This window comes from Sardina pilchardus, chromosome 8 (genome assembly GCF_963854185.1).
Source record: "Sardina pilchardus chromosome 8, fSarPil1.1, whole genome shotgun sequence".
Taxonomy (NCBI): Eukaryota; Metazoa; Chordata; class Actinopteri; order Clupeiformes; family Clupeidae; genus Sardina; species Sardina pilchardus.
This window is the reverse complement of record NC_085001.1, coordinates 8,487,270-8,501,600: the sequence shown is the minus strand read 5'-3', so window position 1 is coordinate 8,501,600 and position 14,331 is coordinate 8,487,270. Positions and strand designations below refer to the sequence as shown.

General features: G+C 47.2%; 1 protein-coding gene across 1 annotated transcript in view; it reads right to left on the bottom strand.

The window, feature by feature from the left end:
• Positions 1 to 7,607: 7,607 nt before the first annotated feature.
• The window catches only part of antxr1a (ANTXR cell adhesion molecule 1a), a 35,593-nt gene continuing 28,869 nt past the window's right edge, over positions 7,608 to 14,331 (bottom strand). The window contains exons 17-18 of the mRNA XM_062542593.1: positions 14,014 to 14,094; positions 7,608 to 9,712 (exon numbers count right to left, since the gene is read on the bottom strand). Of these exons, the coding sequence (XP_062398577.1) occupies positions 9,281 to 9,712; positions 14,014 to 14,094 (513 nt within the window). The 3' untranslated portion in view covers positions 7,608 to 9,280. The remainder of the gene's footprint in view (positions 9,713 to 14,013; positions 14,095 to 14,331) is intronic.

Genomic DNA, 14,331 nt, shown 5'->3' with positions numbered 1-14,331 from the left:
CCTTCCAGACAGAAAACACAGGCAGGAGAAAGATCCGTCTCCAGGCCGTGTTGACAGTGGCCCAGCGCGACCACATTGATGCTGTTATCGGCCGGTCATCAGTGCTTTGGTGTCACAGAAAAGGTCCCTTGTGAATAAAATAAAGGAACATTCTGCTCTGTGAGCTATGTAGGTTATAGGCCTAAGCAGCCAAAAACAGCATGTAGGGCCATTGATTAGCCTCATTTGTTGAGCCCACACCTCCTCAGTAGGCTGGCCAATAAGACACTCTCCTGATGATTTCACTTAATTGTGGGACATTTCTGCCAGGAGACACAAGTGAATATAATTGGGAAATTAGTAATCGTCAGGGTCATTTTAAATTGGGAAGACATGCTTTGCTCTCTTGCAAACATCTTGCATCAGAATATCTGCAGAAACCCTAGTCTCTCTTTTTAAGCCTGGATCTTCATTCCTTAAGGAAACCTTAAGGATCTTTTGTGGGTGTTCCTGTGGAACATTTGACAGATGATTAAAGAGAGCTCTTAATAAGTGGAGATATTCTCTCCAATCCAAGGTGAAAAATGTGAGGCGGTAAAACTAACAGTTAGACTCTAAGAGTTAACCAAAGAGAGAAGACCAAAACAAGGCAACAGAGTATCTTCTTTCCCTCCCATGGCGGGTAACTCTTATCAGCTATAAAATGAATGTTTGCTCAAGCTCCCCTGATCCAATGAAACTGATAAAAAAATGGATCCAAATGTCAGAGATGAATGGGTGGACTGGACTGGCTTTTTCCTAGCACTTGGCCTGGCGTGAGCAGGACACCGCTAGGTTGTCATAGCATCTGTGTAATAAAGAGCTATTTTCATAGGCAGCTGGAGGTGTATGCTCTCTGCACTGGAAGAGAGGAAAATGAGAACTGGGGCCAGCCCTTGGTTCCGTGCCCTCGCTGGGTGTTTTCAACAGAATCTGGTCTCTCAGTGGAGGATGGTTGACTTTTATTGCGTTTTGGAGATTGCCTCACAGTAACTCTTTTATTTTAGAAAAAGTGAGATCAGTTTTTCAGCTCAAGACTTGGAGAAATAATCAAAATGCCATGAACTAGAAGCCGCTAAATAAACAATAGTGTTGTTTGTTGACAAAGGCTTTATGATGGTTTTTTTTATTATTATTATTACTTCTGTGTAAGTAAGGGGTGTTCGCTTCTAAAGCTCGGCAGAGGAGTGGATGCCTCATCCCTTCAAGTGTCTTTCCTTTGTGCGTTTGCTTTGGTATCACTATCTGGTTAATGTTGCACCATAAAGTTTATGGTCCTGTCTCCACGTTTGGCGCAGTCAAACCGAATGCGATGACCTTTCTCTCTCTGAGTCTGCGGTGGCATGCGTGCGTCTCATCTCTGTTTGTTTCCTCACAGCTCCCCAGTGGCCCTCGTAGCGCTTGGAGTCTTGTGTTTTGCCCCCCCGAGGGATTGCTGGCTTCCAATCCTTAAGATCGAGGAGTCCACTGGAAGGCAATAAACACAAGCTGCTCTCTGATGTACCCCCTGAAAACAACTTCTCCCTTAAGATGTCAGAAAATACAAGCAGGGATCGGGTTATTGACTCATCGCAGTTTAGCCCTGTTTAGTGTGCCAGGGGCTGAAAAGTCTCTGAGGTTTGGTGCACTTCTCCAGCACAGGACCACTTGACATGGAAAGATGTTCTTCTGCCCCACCAAAGGTATTCACCAAAAAAATATTTTCCCTGACTCGGGGAGCCAAATCAGGAACCAAATCGCTTGTGGTGCTCATGAATAACACAGCAAATGAGATTTGTTGGCATCTCTATCGTGTGGGTGTGAGGATGACCAAACTGTGTTGGATAGTGGAAAAATATCCCACCTACCCTCTCACCCTCTCTCCCCCTCTCCCCGCCTCTCTCTCCCCACCTCTCTCTCCCTCTCCCCACCTCTCTCTCTCACTCTCTTTCTCTCTCTCTCTCTCTTTTTTCTCTATAACTCCAGCATTTTTCATCTGTTTCTGGCAGTGCTGTGCGTTTTGAATAGCTGGCTGTGCTGCCACTGATGTGTCGATTATTTTATTGGCCGGAGAGGAAAGTAGGTCAGAAACAGAGGGGACTGCGTGCGGCCCACAGCAATCCTGCTCTCCTGGTTGCTGAGCGCTTTTTCCACGTCCTGCAAGGTGACTCGGTCAGTTAGGGCCCGTCCACCGCTGAGCTGCATCGGTGATATTCACAGTCCACTGTGAGCAAACGCAGCTCAGTGCTCGTATCCACATAGATGTGATTGCAGGCCTATGGTGGGGTGGGGGGGAATAGGTCCTCTGGGAATTGTACAGCCATTGTTTTTCCCGACAGCACTTTGGCTTTGAGTGTCGCGCAGACTTTATTTTTCTGCCTGACTGCACCGCTGAGGTATGCATGCGCACGCACGCACGCAGAGGAGACGTCTTGGTTAATGCCTTTTGTGTCACCAGAAGAGAGATTTCGCTCTACGAGCTCGTTCGCTCAAAAGACGGTGACGTCTGTTTTCTTTCCCCCCCTTTATGTCAGCAAATTGGGTCAAACCGAAACATGCATGCAGGCAGTTTGGTAAATCAAGTCCAGTGGGTCTCTGCTGAGTGGGGGAGTGGCGATGGCGGGGGCGGGGGGGGGGGGGGTGGTGGTGAGGGGGGATTGGGGGGTGGGTGTGGAGCTCTTGGCTCCTGTTGCTGCAGCAACAGGCTGCAGGCATGGTCTGCAGAAAGCGAGCTCGCCCAGAGGAAAGGCGAAAGCGGACGCGGCGGGCGAAGGTGCGGAGAAGATTGACGAGGCCTCGGCTACCTGACAACGGCTCTCCGCGGCGCTCCTGACACGCGGGGAGAGTCCAGACGGTCGGTGGAGCGCAACCTCCTGCCAGCTAAAACATTTCTCATGTTTGCCGCTCTTTTGGAGGAAGTGCGCTGACGTGGGGTCACCCCCACAGCTGTGTTTCCTATTTCTGGGGCTCGCTTGAAATGGAACATTCAGAGGTTTAGTGAAGTTTAGGCAGAGACTCCTCCACCCACCCCCACCCGCTTCAGTTATCTGATTTCATGAGTTGACTGGCGTGGCGTCTCCTGGTTCTTGAATAGTGGTGGGCTGATGAGCGAATCCACACTGTTGATACGAACCCCAGGAGACTGACCATCTGGACATGGACAGTATGGCTCAACTATGCAGACAGTATAACAACCTCCGCCTTCCCCCACTGGCCTGTGCAAGCTGACTGGATGTGTGTGTGTGTGTGTGTGTGTGTGTGTGTGAGTGTGTGTGTGTGAGAGAGAGAGAGAGAGAGGGAAAGAGAGAGAGAGCCGAACTGTGGATTGTGTGTCTAGCTCAAATAATTCCATCAGGCAGAAAAATCATCTCTGCGGGACTGCTTTTCACATTGCGTCCAGAAATCTGAGGTATCCAGTGAAATGAACCAGATACCACCTCATACCCTGTGTTAGGTTAATTGCACTGAGAGATTGCAGAGGCAGATCAGATGTCCTTACTTCTCTTAAGCAAAGAACGTTCAATTATGTCATGTACAATTCGTTCTGGCATTCCTACTTTTCTCTAGCCTGTCTACATTTCCTGGGGATTGGATGGACCCTAATATTTTCCGAGATAGCTCATTCTTATTGTGCCTGTGACATAATGCAACACAAGGCCCATCTGGATGCTGTTAGCCCGGCCATTCTCTCTCCCCCAGCACACTGGAGAAGTGGACTGCTCTTTATACTCGGATGAAACGTCAAACTCACTCAGGAGGACGCCCTTTCTGCTCTGCACCCCTTTGGACTTGTCCCCGTTGAACCCAGCCTACCACGCTCCCTCTCTCTCTCTCTCTCTCCATCTCCCTCTCTCCCTCGCTCTCTCTCTACAGTTTGTTAAAGAAGCCAAGACGTCATTTTGAGCATCTGCATTTGCAGACCTGGATAAACAAATAAATAAATATATAAACAGGACCGAGTCAGGCAGCTGTGTTGTGAGAAAGAAACTGTGAGGGAAATGTGTTGCCACAACACTGGAGCCAGAGGAGTCTTTTACCTTTTCCCGCTGACTTCTTTTTTTTGTCAGTATAACTAAATGGACTGGCAAAATCAAGCCTAAATGGTTGGTGAAAACGTTCTCTTCCAAAAACGTGTTTGTCGGGAGGAAAGTGTGCTAATGTCATTTGGATCTGCCACTGAGCATTTCTGCAGCGCTGGACTGGGAACTGGGGAACAAGGTGGGGCCTAATGCAAGGCATGAGATTACTGACAAGCTCAAAGGCTGGTTGGAATTGAAGTCCCATGTGTTCACCAAAGTTCACCAAATGAATTCTCTTTTTTTGTACCTCCTCACAAGAATTCCATCTGTACATGATTAACTTCAATCACATTGTATATTACAAGGTAAAAACGATCAGAAATGATCACTGTCCTGACTGACCAGACCATATACCACATTTCAAGAGAAATAACTCTATATGAGGCGGACAAAATGAACAGCTTCACTTACCCTCAAAGCACTTCACATCCCTCTAAGCACTGAGAGCCTGTATCATGTCGGTGCATATACGCACACAAGGTGGCGGTGTGTGAGGGAGATCCCTCCCGACCGCGGGCAGAGAGGAGGAGAGAGAGTGGAGCGCTGAGAGACCCGGTGCTGCTGCATGGTGACAGGCCTGAGAGGTCTGTGGCCCCTGATCCTCCGCAGAAGCCCAGCTTCTGATGGCGTCATCCCAATAGGAAGCGTGTCGGAGCACCTACAGTATACCAGGCCTGCAGCTGCACGGACAGATGGGAGGACTTTAATGAGACGGTTCAAACATGTCGCTGAGGAAATGTGGCCTATTTTCACTTCCCACAATCCCGCGGTGTCGAGCCCTCAAATGTTGATGTTGGTTTAGCCGGCGTAGAGTGACAGACGGACGGCGATGCATGGTCTGGAGGTTGGAGCAGAGGGGGACAAAGGGCTACGCTCATATATATTTTTGGCCCAGTGCGGAATGGTTACCTCTCAGAGCTATACATTTGGGACCTATAGAGCTGAGCAGAGCTCGCTCAGCAGTTCCCTCCATATTTGGGAAAAGGCAGCACTGCAGAGTCAAAGCAAAAGCACACTCTTAAAAAACGAATGTGTTGGAAACAGAGATGTGTATCTGGACACAGAGATGTGTTAAAAATAACTCAAGTTATCATTATTTTCAACACATACTGTGTAATGAATAGCAAAAGCAATGTGTTGGAAACAACACAAACGTGTGTTGTCCCTGTCTGAACACAGCAATGTGTTCAAATTCAAGACAACCCAAATTGTGTTGTTTTAAACACATTTCATTTGGCAGACGTGTAACATACAGAAATTACACCTCAAAGTTTTTGTGCTCGTAATGGCGTATCCTCACAAGCGCACGCGCGCGTGCCGCGCACACACACACACACACACACACACACACACACACACACACACACACACACACACACACATGCAAACACACACACAAATAAAATGTGCGTTTATTTAAAATCTTTTCCATCCTGGTCGTCATGTAACCTTTGGAAGCAGGGCTGTCTACATCTCAGTGCAGTTTAACGACATCTCCCAGGGAACAGCAAGCCAGCTTTCCATGCATGTGTCTCCTACTTTGCCTGTAAAGCCCGACTGGGGTTGCTGGCCTGAATTACTCTTCGTTCCAGAGGATTTATCTCCCTCTGTGACCGAGGTGGAAGACACCAAACAACCGGTATCAAAGACTATGTGCGTGAGTGTGTATTTGTGTGTGTGAGCAGGGTTGTCTTCTAGAACCAGACTGTAGAGGAGATGCTACCATCTTTTTAGGATCTTAGAACATTCTGGATAACCCAGTTTACTCTGATTGGTCAGGTACTCTGAGGAGGACATTCATATAGCCATAATAATCCAAAGGAAACTCATTTCTCATTGCTGACCCTGTATTGGTGGTTTTACTTCCCTTAAGACATTTCTACACTAATAGACCTCTGAAGTTTGCCTTCAAAAAAAGCTATTTTTGCCATATAAGGAGGTCCGGTATCTTGAGATTTTTCCCATGGGAAAATAATATGGGGATTTTGAATTATTGCACCTGTTAAACTCTCACTGGCAAGAAGAAATCAGAAATGGAAATGTTTTGCTCAACAAGACTTTCGTCCTCTGTCTTTGAGTGGATACTGTGATCTCCAGTATGTTAACACACCACACTTTGATTATTACTACCCCAGACTAGCCTGGCTAGCACCACCACTTCTCAAATGAGATGTGGGGTGCCTCTCATGCAGCGTTTATTCGTCCTCCCTCGCTCCTCGATGCCTCGATCCTCACTGATCTACATAAAGAATGATGGGGGGGAAACAATGGGATAGTCTATCCAGTGTTAGTTATAGATCAGTGGGAACGCCCCTCGAGGATCGAGCATCGAGGATAGAGGAGGCATGTTGAGAGGCACCCGTGGTCTGGCAACCAGACGTTCATTTTCTCGTATTTAAAAAAAAAAAAAAGCCCAGATCCATTCATTGGGCGCCACGGATATCTATCAAATGCGTTTGTGCATAGCTCATCATGGTCTTGCTTTCCCCACCGTTCTGTGATTGGTCCCCTATCTCAGGCAACAATTAGGGTGGTAGTTTCCAGACTGCCTTAGCAGCCTGAATGAAATCACCGCGCAAGGCAGGATGGAAACACCCAGGCTAACCCCAGAGCTAACTTGCAATGCAACTTTTCATTGGTAGTTAGCTTCAATTAACACCTGGATCTCCTTATATGGGCAAAGACAGCATCATTGAGCACAGCAGTGGTGCCAATCATGGAGGTGTTATAAGAACTGGAGAAGGTGAACAAGTCCCGCGGCCCGCCCCCATTCATTTCAATGAGAATGCTAGGCTAGTGAAAAGTGCCAAAATTGAACGATTTTTTCAGGCTTCAACATGGCGTTTCAAGGGGCTTGTTTCCGGTGCCGTTTTACTTAGCCAATTAAGGGCCAGGTTATCGATTGACGTAAGGTACAGAAGGAGAGCTCGTGCCCACACTAAGCTCGTGCATGAGCTGAGAGTGGAACAGCCACCAATCAGCATGAGGAAAACGGCACCGGACATGATGTATTTATGGAAAATGGCGACGAGGAAGTGCCTTGCTAATTGGCGAAGCTAATCAGTAAAATCCTGACCCCCTGGTGTCAATAGACCTCTGAGTTCGCCTACATATAGGATCCAAACCTGCCATCTTTGCCCATATAAGGAGTTCCGGGTGTTAATTGAAGCTAACTGCCTATGGCCTATGTAAGTTAGCTTTGGGGTAGCAAAGATCAAAGTGTGCCGTCTTCACCTGCCGAAGATCACAGTATCCACTTGAAGGCGGAGGACCAAACTTCGTAGCGCAAAACGTCTGCATTTCCCATTTCTTCGTCCTCGTGAGAGTTTTAACAGGTGCGATAATTCACAATCCCCATGTTATTTTCCCATAGAAGAAATCTCAAGATACCGGATCTCCTTATTTGGGCAAAGATGGTGGCTTTTTTGTTGGCGAACTTTAGAGGTCTATTGCGAGGGGAAAAAAGATAATCAAGCCCAGCTTACGACTGGACTCAGTGGGGATGAAAAGAACTCAAGACTCACGCCAAGGGGCAAAATTGGTTTAAACATTGATTCTGCTACACCGTGGTCTCAAAACATGTCAAGACATTGTGTGCCAACATTGTGAAATCTGTTTGATTGTGGGGCACAAGTACCCCAGAGCATGTTCAAACACAAACTCATATGCGATGCATATGCTTGGTGTAACTAATTGTACAATCATTGACTGGAGAAGTTAAGAAAAACATAATCAACCACACAAATGAAAACAAATAATGTGAAACAACAATGGTGAGACATAAAAAGAGTAAGATATATTTATACAAAACACATTTATAAAAAATGTATAAAAAAAATGCTCTACAAATGCTAAAAACGGACACTTACTCATGCACTTGTTACATTTAGTCTGTGAGCAAATGATGTGCTTAAACCTGAATTATAGTCTTCAAGTGATCCTTCAACATCCCTGCATCAAACTGCCTCCATATTAGAAGAGACCCCTATGTTGCCTTCTCTCTTTCCTTTGATTATTTATCCAATTGTTTGCCTTTATTTACCCAACAGTCTGTTCCTATCCAAGCTGAACCAAATTTGCATCAAGCTGTCATTTAATATTGACATCGTAATATCATCATTTCCATGTGTTTTGTTTAAGTTCAAGAATGGGTAAGAATGAATTTTCTTCTCTTTTCTGACAAGCGTGTCCCAAGTTTCAGGTTGGAAATCGGACGAATGTCAGACACAACCAGAAAAACGTCTCTTCAAAACAAGTGTGGTCTACTTTGACCTACAATGGACAATATTCAATAGTTTTTTCCAGTTTTTTTTCTTTTTTTTCTTTTTGGTCTTTAGAATTGACTTGTGCAAGAAAGTAACTCCACATACATGAAATCGTAATTTCAGCCTGTTGTGTAGAGTGGAAAAGTGTATCCCTAAGTGAAAGTTCACTGTGCATTGCAGCTTTCACCAAAAACCACCTTTTTACAAGCAAATTTGTACATGTGCATCCCACAAACAGTAAACCTCAAAACACCTTCTCTAAGTACTCATTCTCAAGAACCTCAAGTCTTTGAACGTTTTAGCGGATGGCGATGAGCGGGTGAACGGCTGTCCATCCTCTCAATCTCTTTGACCATTGAATGACCATTGCACATGCTTCATGGCGACAACCAGGTGAAGCTGACCGAGCTCATTGTTTATGTGCGGAAATGCGGATGTGTTCAGAGGCGTGGTGCTACAATGTGACTATAGCAGAATGGGTGTGGTCATTAGCAGAGAGAGTCGCCTAAGGAAGCAGACTTGCAGTGTGGATGGTGGTGGGGTTTTTTTGGTGGTTGAGGCCTTGGAGGAATAGGATGTATTTCTCTGTTATTCTGTCCCGATAGAGATGTGGAAGGTGATGTGTTATTAGCCCTTAAGAGTGTACCGTCACACCGGTGTGTTTGGAATATTGGAAAATTAACATTCTAAAGAGTGTCTGGGTTCATTGAATTCTACATAGAATTTTAGAACGTTGAATTGTTGCGGAATAGAATCTTGTGTTAGAATGTTCAAAACCCACCCTTTTAAAGGTTAGTGCGTGGCCACATGAACACGTCTGGAGTAGTCTGAGCGGGGGGGGCACGTTTGGGAATGTCCTGCCGACGCCTCGCGCTCCACGGATCAGCTCCAGGAGGCAGAGCCAGAGCCTCTGCACCCGCCAATCACAACGGCCCGTTCCTACGGAGAGGGGCGCGGCGGCGGGCGGTCTGGGGGCGGGGCTCTACAGGGGGGAGGGGCTTGTGGGAGCGGAGGCAGCGATCCGGTTGGCGACGCGGGAGGAGAAGGCGGGGCCACGGGCGGGGGGAAGTAGAGCGTGGTGGGAGGCAGGGCCCTGGTTGGTGGAGGGGTGTAAGGGGGAGGGGTGATGGGAAGCGGGGTGGTGGGAGGGGAGGGCGTTGAGCACGGAGGAGGGGTGGAGGGCAGAGGGGGGAGGGTGGAGCATGGCGAGGCCGGAGGACTGTGGGACGGAGGGGGCAGCATGGTCTGGAGTGGCGGCGGTGGTGGACTTCCATCTCGCGGTGGGGTGTAGATGGGCGTGGAGTGGTTCCTGTAGGCTGGGTAGCGGGGCGGAGGGCTGGACTTGACCCGAGTGAAGTTCATACAGCGACCCTGGAGAGAGAGTGAGAGATGAAAACCCACTTTACATGATGGAATACAATGAGTGTGACTCAACATGAAATACACAAAAGCATATTGTCAGCGCATACAGTATAAGTACAGTAGCACCTCCACTTGTTAATGAGAAGTGGTCTGGGAAACAAATGTTCATTTTCACGTATTTGAAAAAATGCCCAGATCTGTTTATTGGGCGCCACGGATGTCTATCAAATGTGTCTGTGCATAGCTCATCATCGTCTTGCTCTCCCCGCTGTTCTGTGATTGGTCCCCTATCTGAGGCACAAATTATGGCGGTAGTGGCCAGGCTGCCTTAGCGGCGTGAATCAAACTGCGCGCAAGGCAGCATGGGAACACCCAGACTAGTATAAGTGAGTACATGTGATAAATCATAGCATAAACTGTGCTGAGATCAGTTGAATACAACTTGAAGTTGATGTAAGCCACCTAATCTGCATTACGAAGGAACCTGGCCGGATGGGTCACCAAGAGTACAGGAAGCTGATAATTTTTTTGTCAGAATCAAAATGTTTGCTGCTTTGATGACCACCAATTAAGAACTACTTAGAGGAACAATGTAGGTGAGTTCTCAACCCGCATAAAAATATCTCCTGTTATATACAGCAACATATTAACACACTGATTGCTTTAGCAGTTGTTCGGAGAGCTGTTTTTATGGTGCACATTCTCTAGTGTTTGCTGCTTCCAAGACACACAACTCACAACCCACATTATTTATACTGTGGTGAGAATACAATAACACGTTTGACATGATTACATTAATTTACTGCTAAGAACTTCATGCATGCTATTTTAAAGATCGGTGAATCCATAACAAAAAAAAGCTATCTCTGATTTACTATGCTTCTCAATCTAGAATGAGATCCATGGCTCATGGTGATTCTCTTCCTGACTTCTGCAGGCCAAATGTTGCAGGCTAACTTTTTTGGTGGAAAAAAAAAAAAAAAACATACACACACACAAGAGAAAAGGTCAGGTCAGTGACCTGTCGGTTCCTGTGAAATATCTATTGGTTCCGGGTCATGCAACTGTATCTCTTGGGGGGAAATGCGGCAAGATCTGAAGCAAAGAGTCCCATCATCTTCTCTGTAGCTGATTCAGTGGCTCACGGGGCTGTGGTTATATGAAGGAAACTATTAAAGACATGGGTGTACTTGAGCTCTTAATTGCAACCAGAGGAGCCTTGTTTACCCACAATGCTCGAGGGGAAGTGACAGTCGAGGGCTGTGCAGGGCTCCTGTTAGTTAATGAACAGTTTTATGAAAACAAGGCTTCGCTCCTACGTACACTGCATTACCTCATACCAGAGTTGGTCTGCTGATCTATGGAAAAAAATACCAGCTCTGATATTTCAGCTTGAAGAGGAACTATGCAGGTTTGGCGATTTCTTTCTCGTTTTATGCTTGCAGGTTTATCTGCAGAGCTTCTCCTACAGCTTTAGCGTGTATATTTTGCAACACTCCTCATTTGGTCAGTCTGCCTTTTCATGAGCATGATTGCGAGGCTGCGAGACTTTCTGTTCTTCAGTGCACCGACCTGGTGCACAAACTTGCAAGTGTGGTTTTTCCGCTCACAGGCGCTCCGTGGAAGCGAGACAGCCGTCATTCAACCCAGAATAAGTCAAATATCCACTCCAATGACTCCAAAGCTGACCAGTTAAGGTCAACTAAGCTAAAAAAAACCTTCCATAATTCACCCTTAAGTCTCACACCAAAAAGCTAGAAAAAGGACCCTCCTCTCTGAAGACTCGGAGCGGAATTGAAGGCAATGCATCTAGCTTGTGGAGTTCCTGGGAGCGACGCCAGTCGTCCATTATATGCTCGTCTATTTTCCGACCACCAGGCCATATTGCAACTCTCCACTTCACCATCGCATTCTTCTCATTGCACTTGGACTGTTGCGTAATCCCAGTCTTTTCCATATCCCTTTGTGCTGAGGGTGCTTTGTCTGCGTTTGTTGCATAATCCACGTCTCCTCCGTATCCTTCGGTGCTCTCTGCATTTGTTGTACTATAAAGCCCACCCGCACCTCTTGTCTTCTCATCTTTGCAGTGTCGCCGGGCCCTGAACGTATAACGAATGGGCTAAGTAGGAGGCAGAGCCAGGAAACTCATTAAACCTCGACAAAGTTTACTTCGCCATGGCTTTGATGTTCCCGGGCATCCCACTGATCCCCCCGCGGAAGACGCCACAGTCGCCCCCCCCCCCCCCCCCCCTTTCCCCGCCTGAGTGTCACCACATCTACACTTACAGAAATGTTTGTTTGCGGCTGAGACAATTAGTCTTTGTAACGGGGGGGGTGGGGGTGGGGGGGGAGGGGGGCTCTGTCTTGGTACACAACTCGCATAAAAAAGCAACCTCAAAGAAACTGGGTCAGGTTATGCAGCTGAATGTTTTTGTTCCTGGCCCTCGTCCAGAGCAATGGACGTGGTCCCTGCGAGTGAGTTGCTGACTGGGCACTTACTGTGAGGAATCCACATGGGCCTTGAGCAATAACAACACAAAAAAAGACCAGGAATTAACCCCCCCAGTAGGGAAGGACGTGAGGGAACAAAGTCAGATGGACTGAGTGTTAACCCCCGCAGTGCAGGAAGTCCTCTGTCTTTTACTTCCTACCCTCGGGCTATCGCCACAATGTCCAACACCAGTCTGCTAATATGCCCCACCAACAACCCCCTCCCTCTCCAAAAGTAAGACGGATGGGGTCACACTAGTGCTTCCTAGTCTCGACGCAAAATGAGAAGGGGGGGGGGGGCGTTTTTTTGTATGACTACTTTTCCAGACGCAGCCGAGTCTCAGCCTCTGGCAGGCCAACTCGTCAAGACTCACCACGCACTTACCCAGCATCCTCCTCTGTCTGAATCGACTTTATTGCAAACATCTGCGTTGTTTGCGCTGCATTTTATCTGGCCTCAAAACTCGACTTGACGAAAAGGGCCTCTTCCCACTCACCACCACCCAAAAGCCAAGGCTAGTCCAGGGCAAGGCTAGCAGTGGAGCGAAGCCAATCTCCGGCTTTTTTCAGTTGAAAGAGAGAGGGGCGCAGTTATTAACATTTCTGTAGTGCATTTTCAGAGTCATAAATGACAACACCCTTTGTACCCCCCCACTCCCTCCAATAAGATTAAATGTTAACAATCTTTGCCTTAGTTTACATGAAATCTCTTAAAGCGCGAGCGTGTTTTAAAAAGTGCTGGTTGTGTCGCTGGGAGGGATCCTCTGTGCAGAGGGCCTCATGTGTGTTCTCTGTCCAAGTCCAGGCTGATTTCCATCATGAAATCCTGGCTGCGGCTTTATGACAGCTTCAGAGCATCTCACGACTCCTTTGGTTGTTTAGATTCTGGTCAAATATCACTCTGTGTCCCGTGGCTTTCATAATAATCACAGATAACTTCAGTGAGACATTCTAGGGCAGGCTGTGGTCTATCTATCCTCTTTGCCTGTTATTGCCGCTCCCCTTTCACCCTAAAATAAAGCACTGCACACACCATAGACATAACAACCGCATGTATGCAGAAACAAATCGCATGAAAAGACTTGTCTGGATGACGTCTGCGTTGCCAGCAACCCCTCCATGGAAATGTTTTGTGACCGCGTTGCCTATGGATATATAGGGCGCTCCGTTGCCCCGGCAGCATCCAACCAAAAGGTCAGACGTCTCATATTTTCCTCGAGGAAAAACCTCAACATTGAGTCACGATGTGTTCATTCAATTAGAGTTGTGGCATTAGGGGCCGGAGGGGGACGAGCTTCATTTCACACCGTATGAGCGACAGGTCTCGAAGCCTGTCTGACCTCACACAGCTGCGCGCGAGGTCAAACGCATGCATGCCACCATCCATGCTGAAAATGTGTCATGTTTGACATGCTTGAGTAATGGCTGCACAGGGGGGGGAAACATGTTGTGGTAGAGCATGTTGGCCGCAGAGAAGAGGGACTCGTAGGCTACACAACAACAGGTGGGAATTCCATCTCTGCGCTGTTTTTGTTTTTCCTAGAGAGAGAGAGGCGGTGAGTTGGGTAGGATGTAATGGCTCCAAGAGGAGGCCTGAAGGATTCATGTCACGGGTCTCAGATGGACAGTTACCTGCAGGATGCTAGCACAGCGGGGGTGTCGGATTGAAGCGGTATTTACACTGTTGAGCACTTGTCACCACCTTCTAATTTGGTTAATGGCCTACTGTGCCTCTGAGAGGTAACAGGGTTATTTTATGTTGACACAGAAACAGGGTTGTTTTGGTCAGATACGATGATCTGGTCAGATATGAGTCTTACTTTGTCTCCTGGTTGCGGTCTCATGACTGACACACGGTCGTAGCCTTTTCTCAAGAGCACCCACAGAGCGTCCAGCTTGCCCTACAAAAAAGGGGGAAAAAGAGAGACATGTAGAGACATGTTTTCACATACTGTATCTCCATCACCTCAGTCTTTTTCAATCACCTGCTGCTTGCAGGCACAAATGTCATTTGCACAACCTTAATACAGCAAGCTTACCGTTATCTCATAATAACCTTTTACAGTCATATTGTGAAAACCACTCAGCCATGTTTTTGTCTGTTCACTAAATGTGGCATCTTCAGTTCCCACAGAACA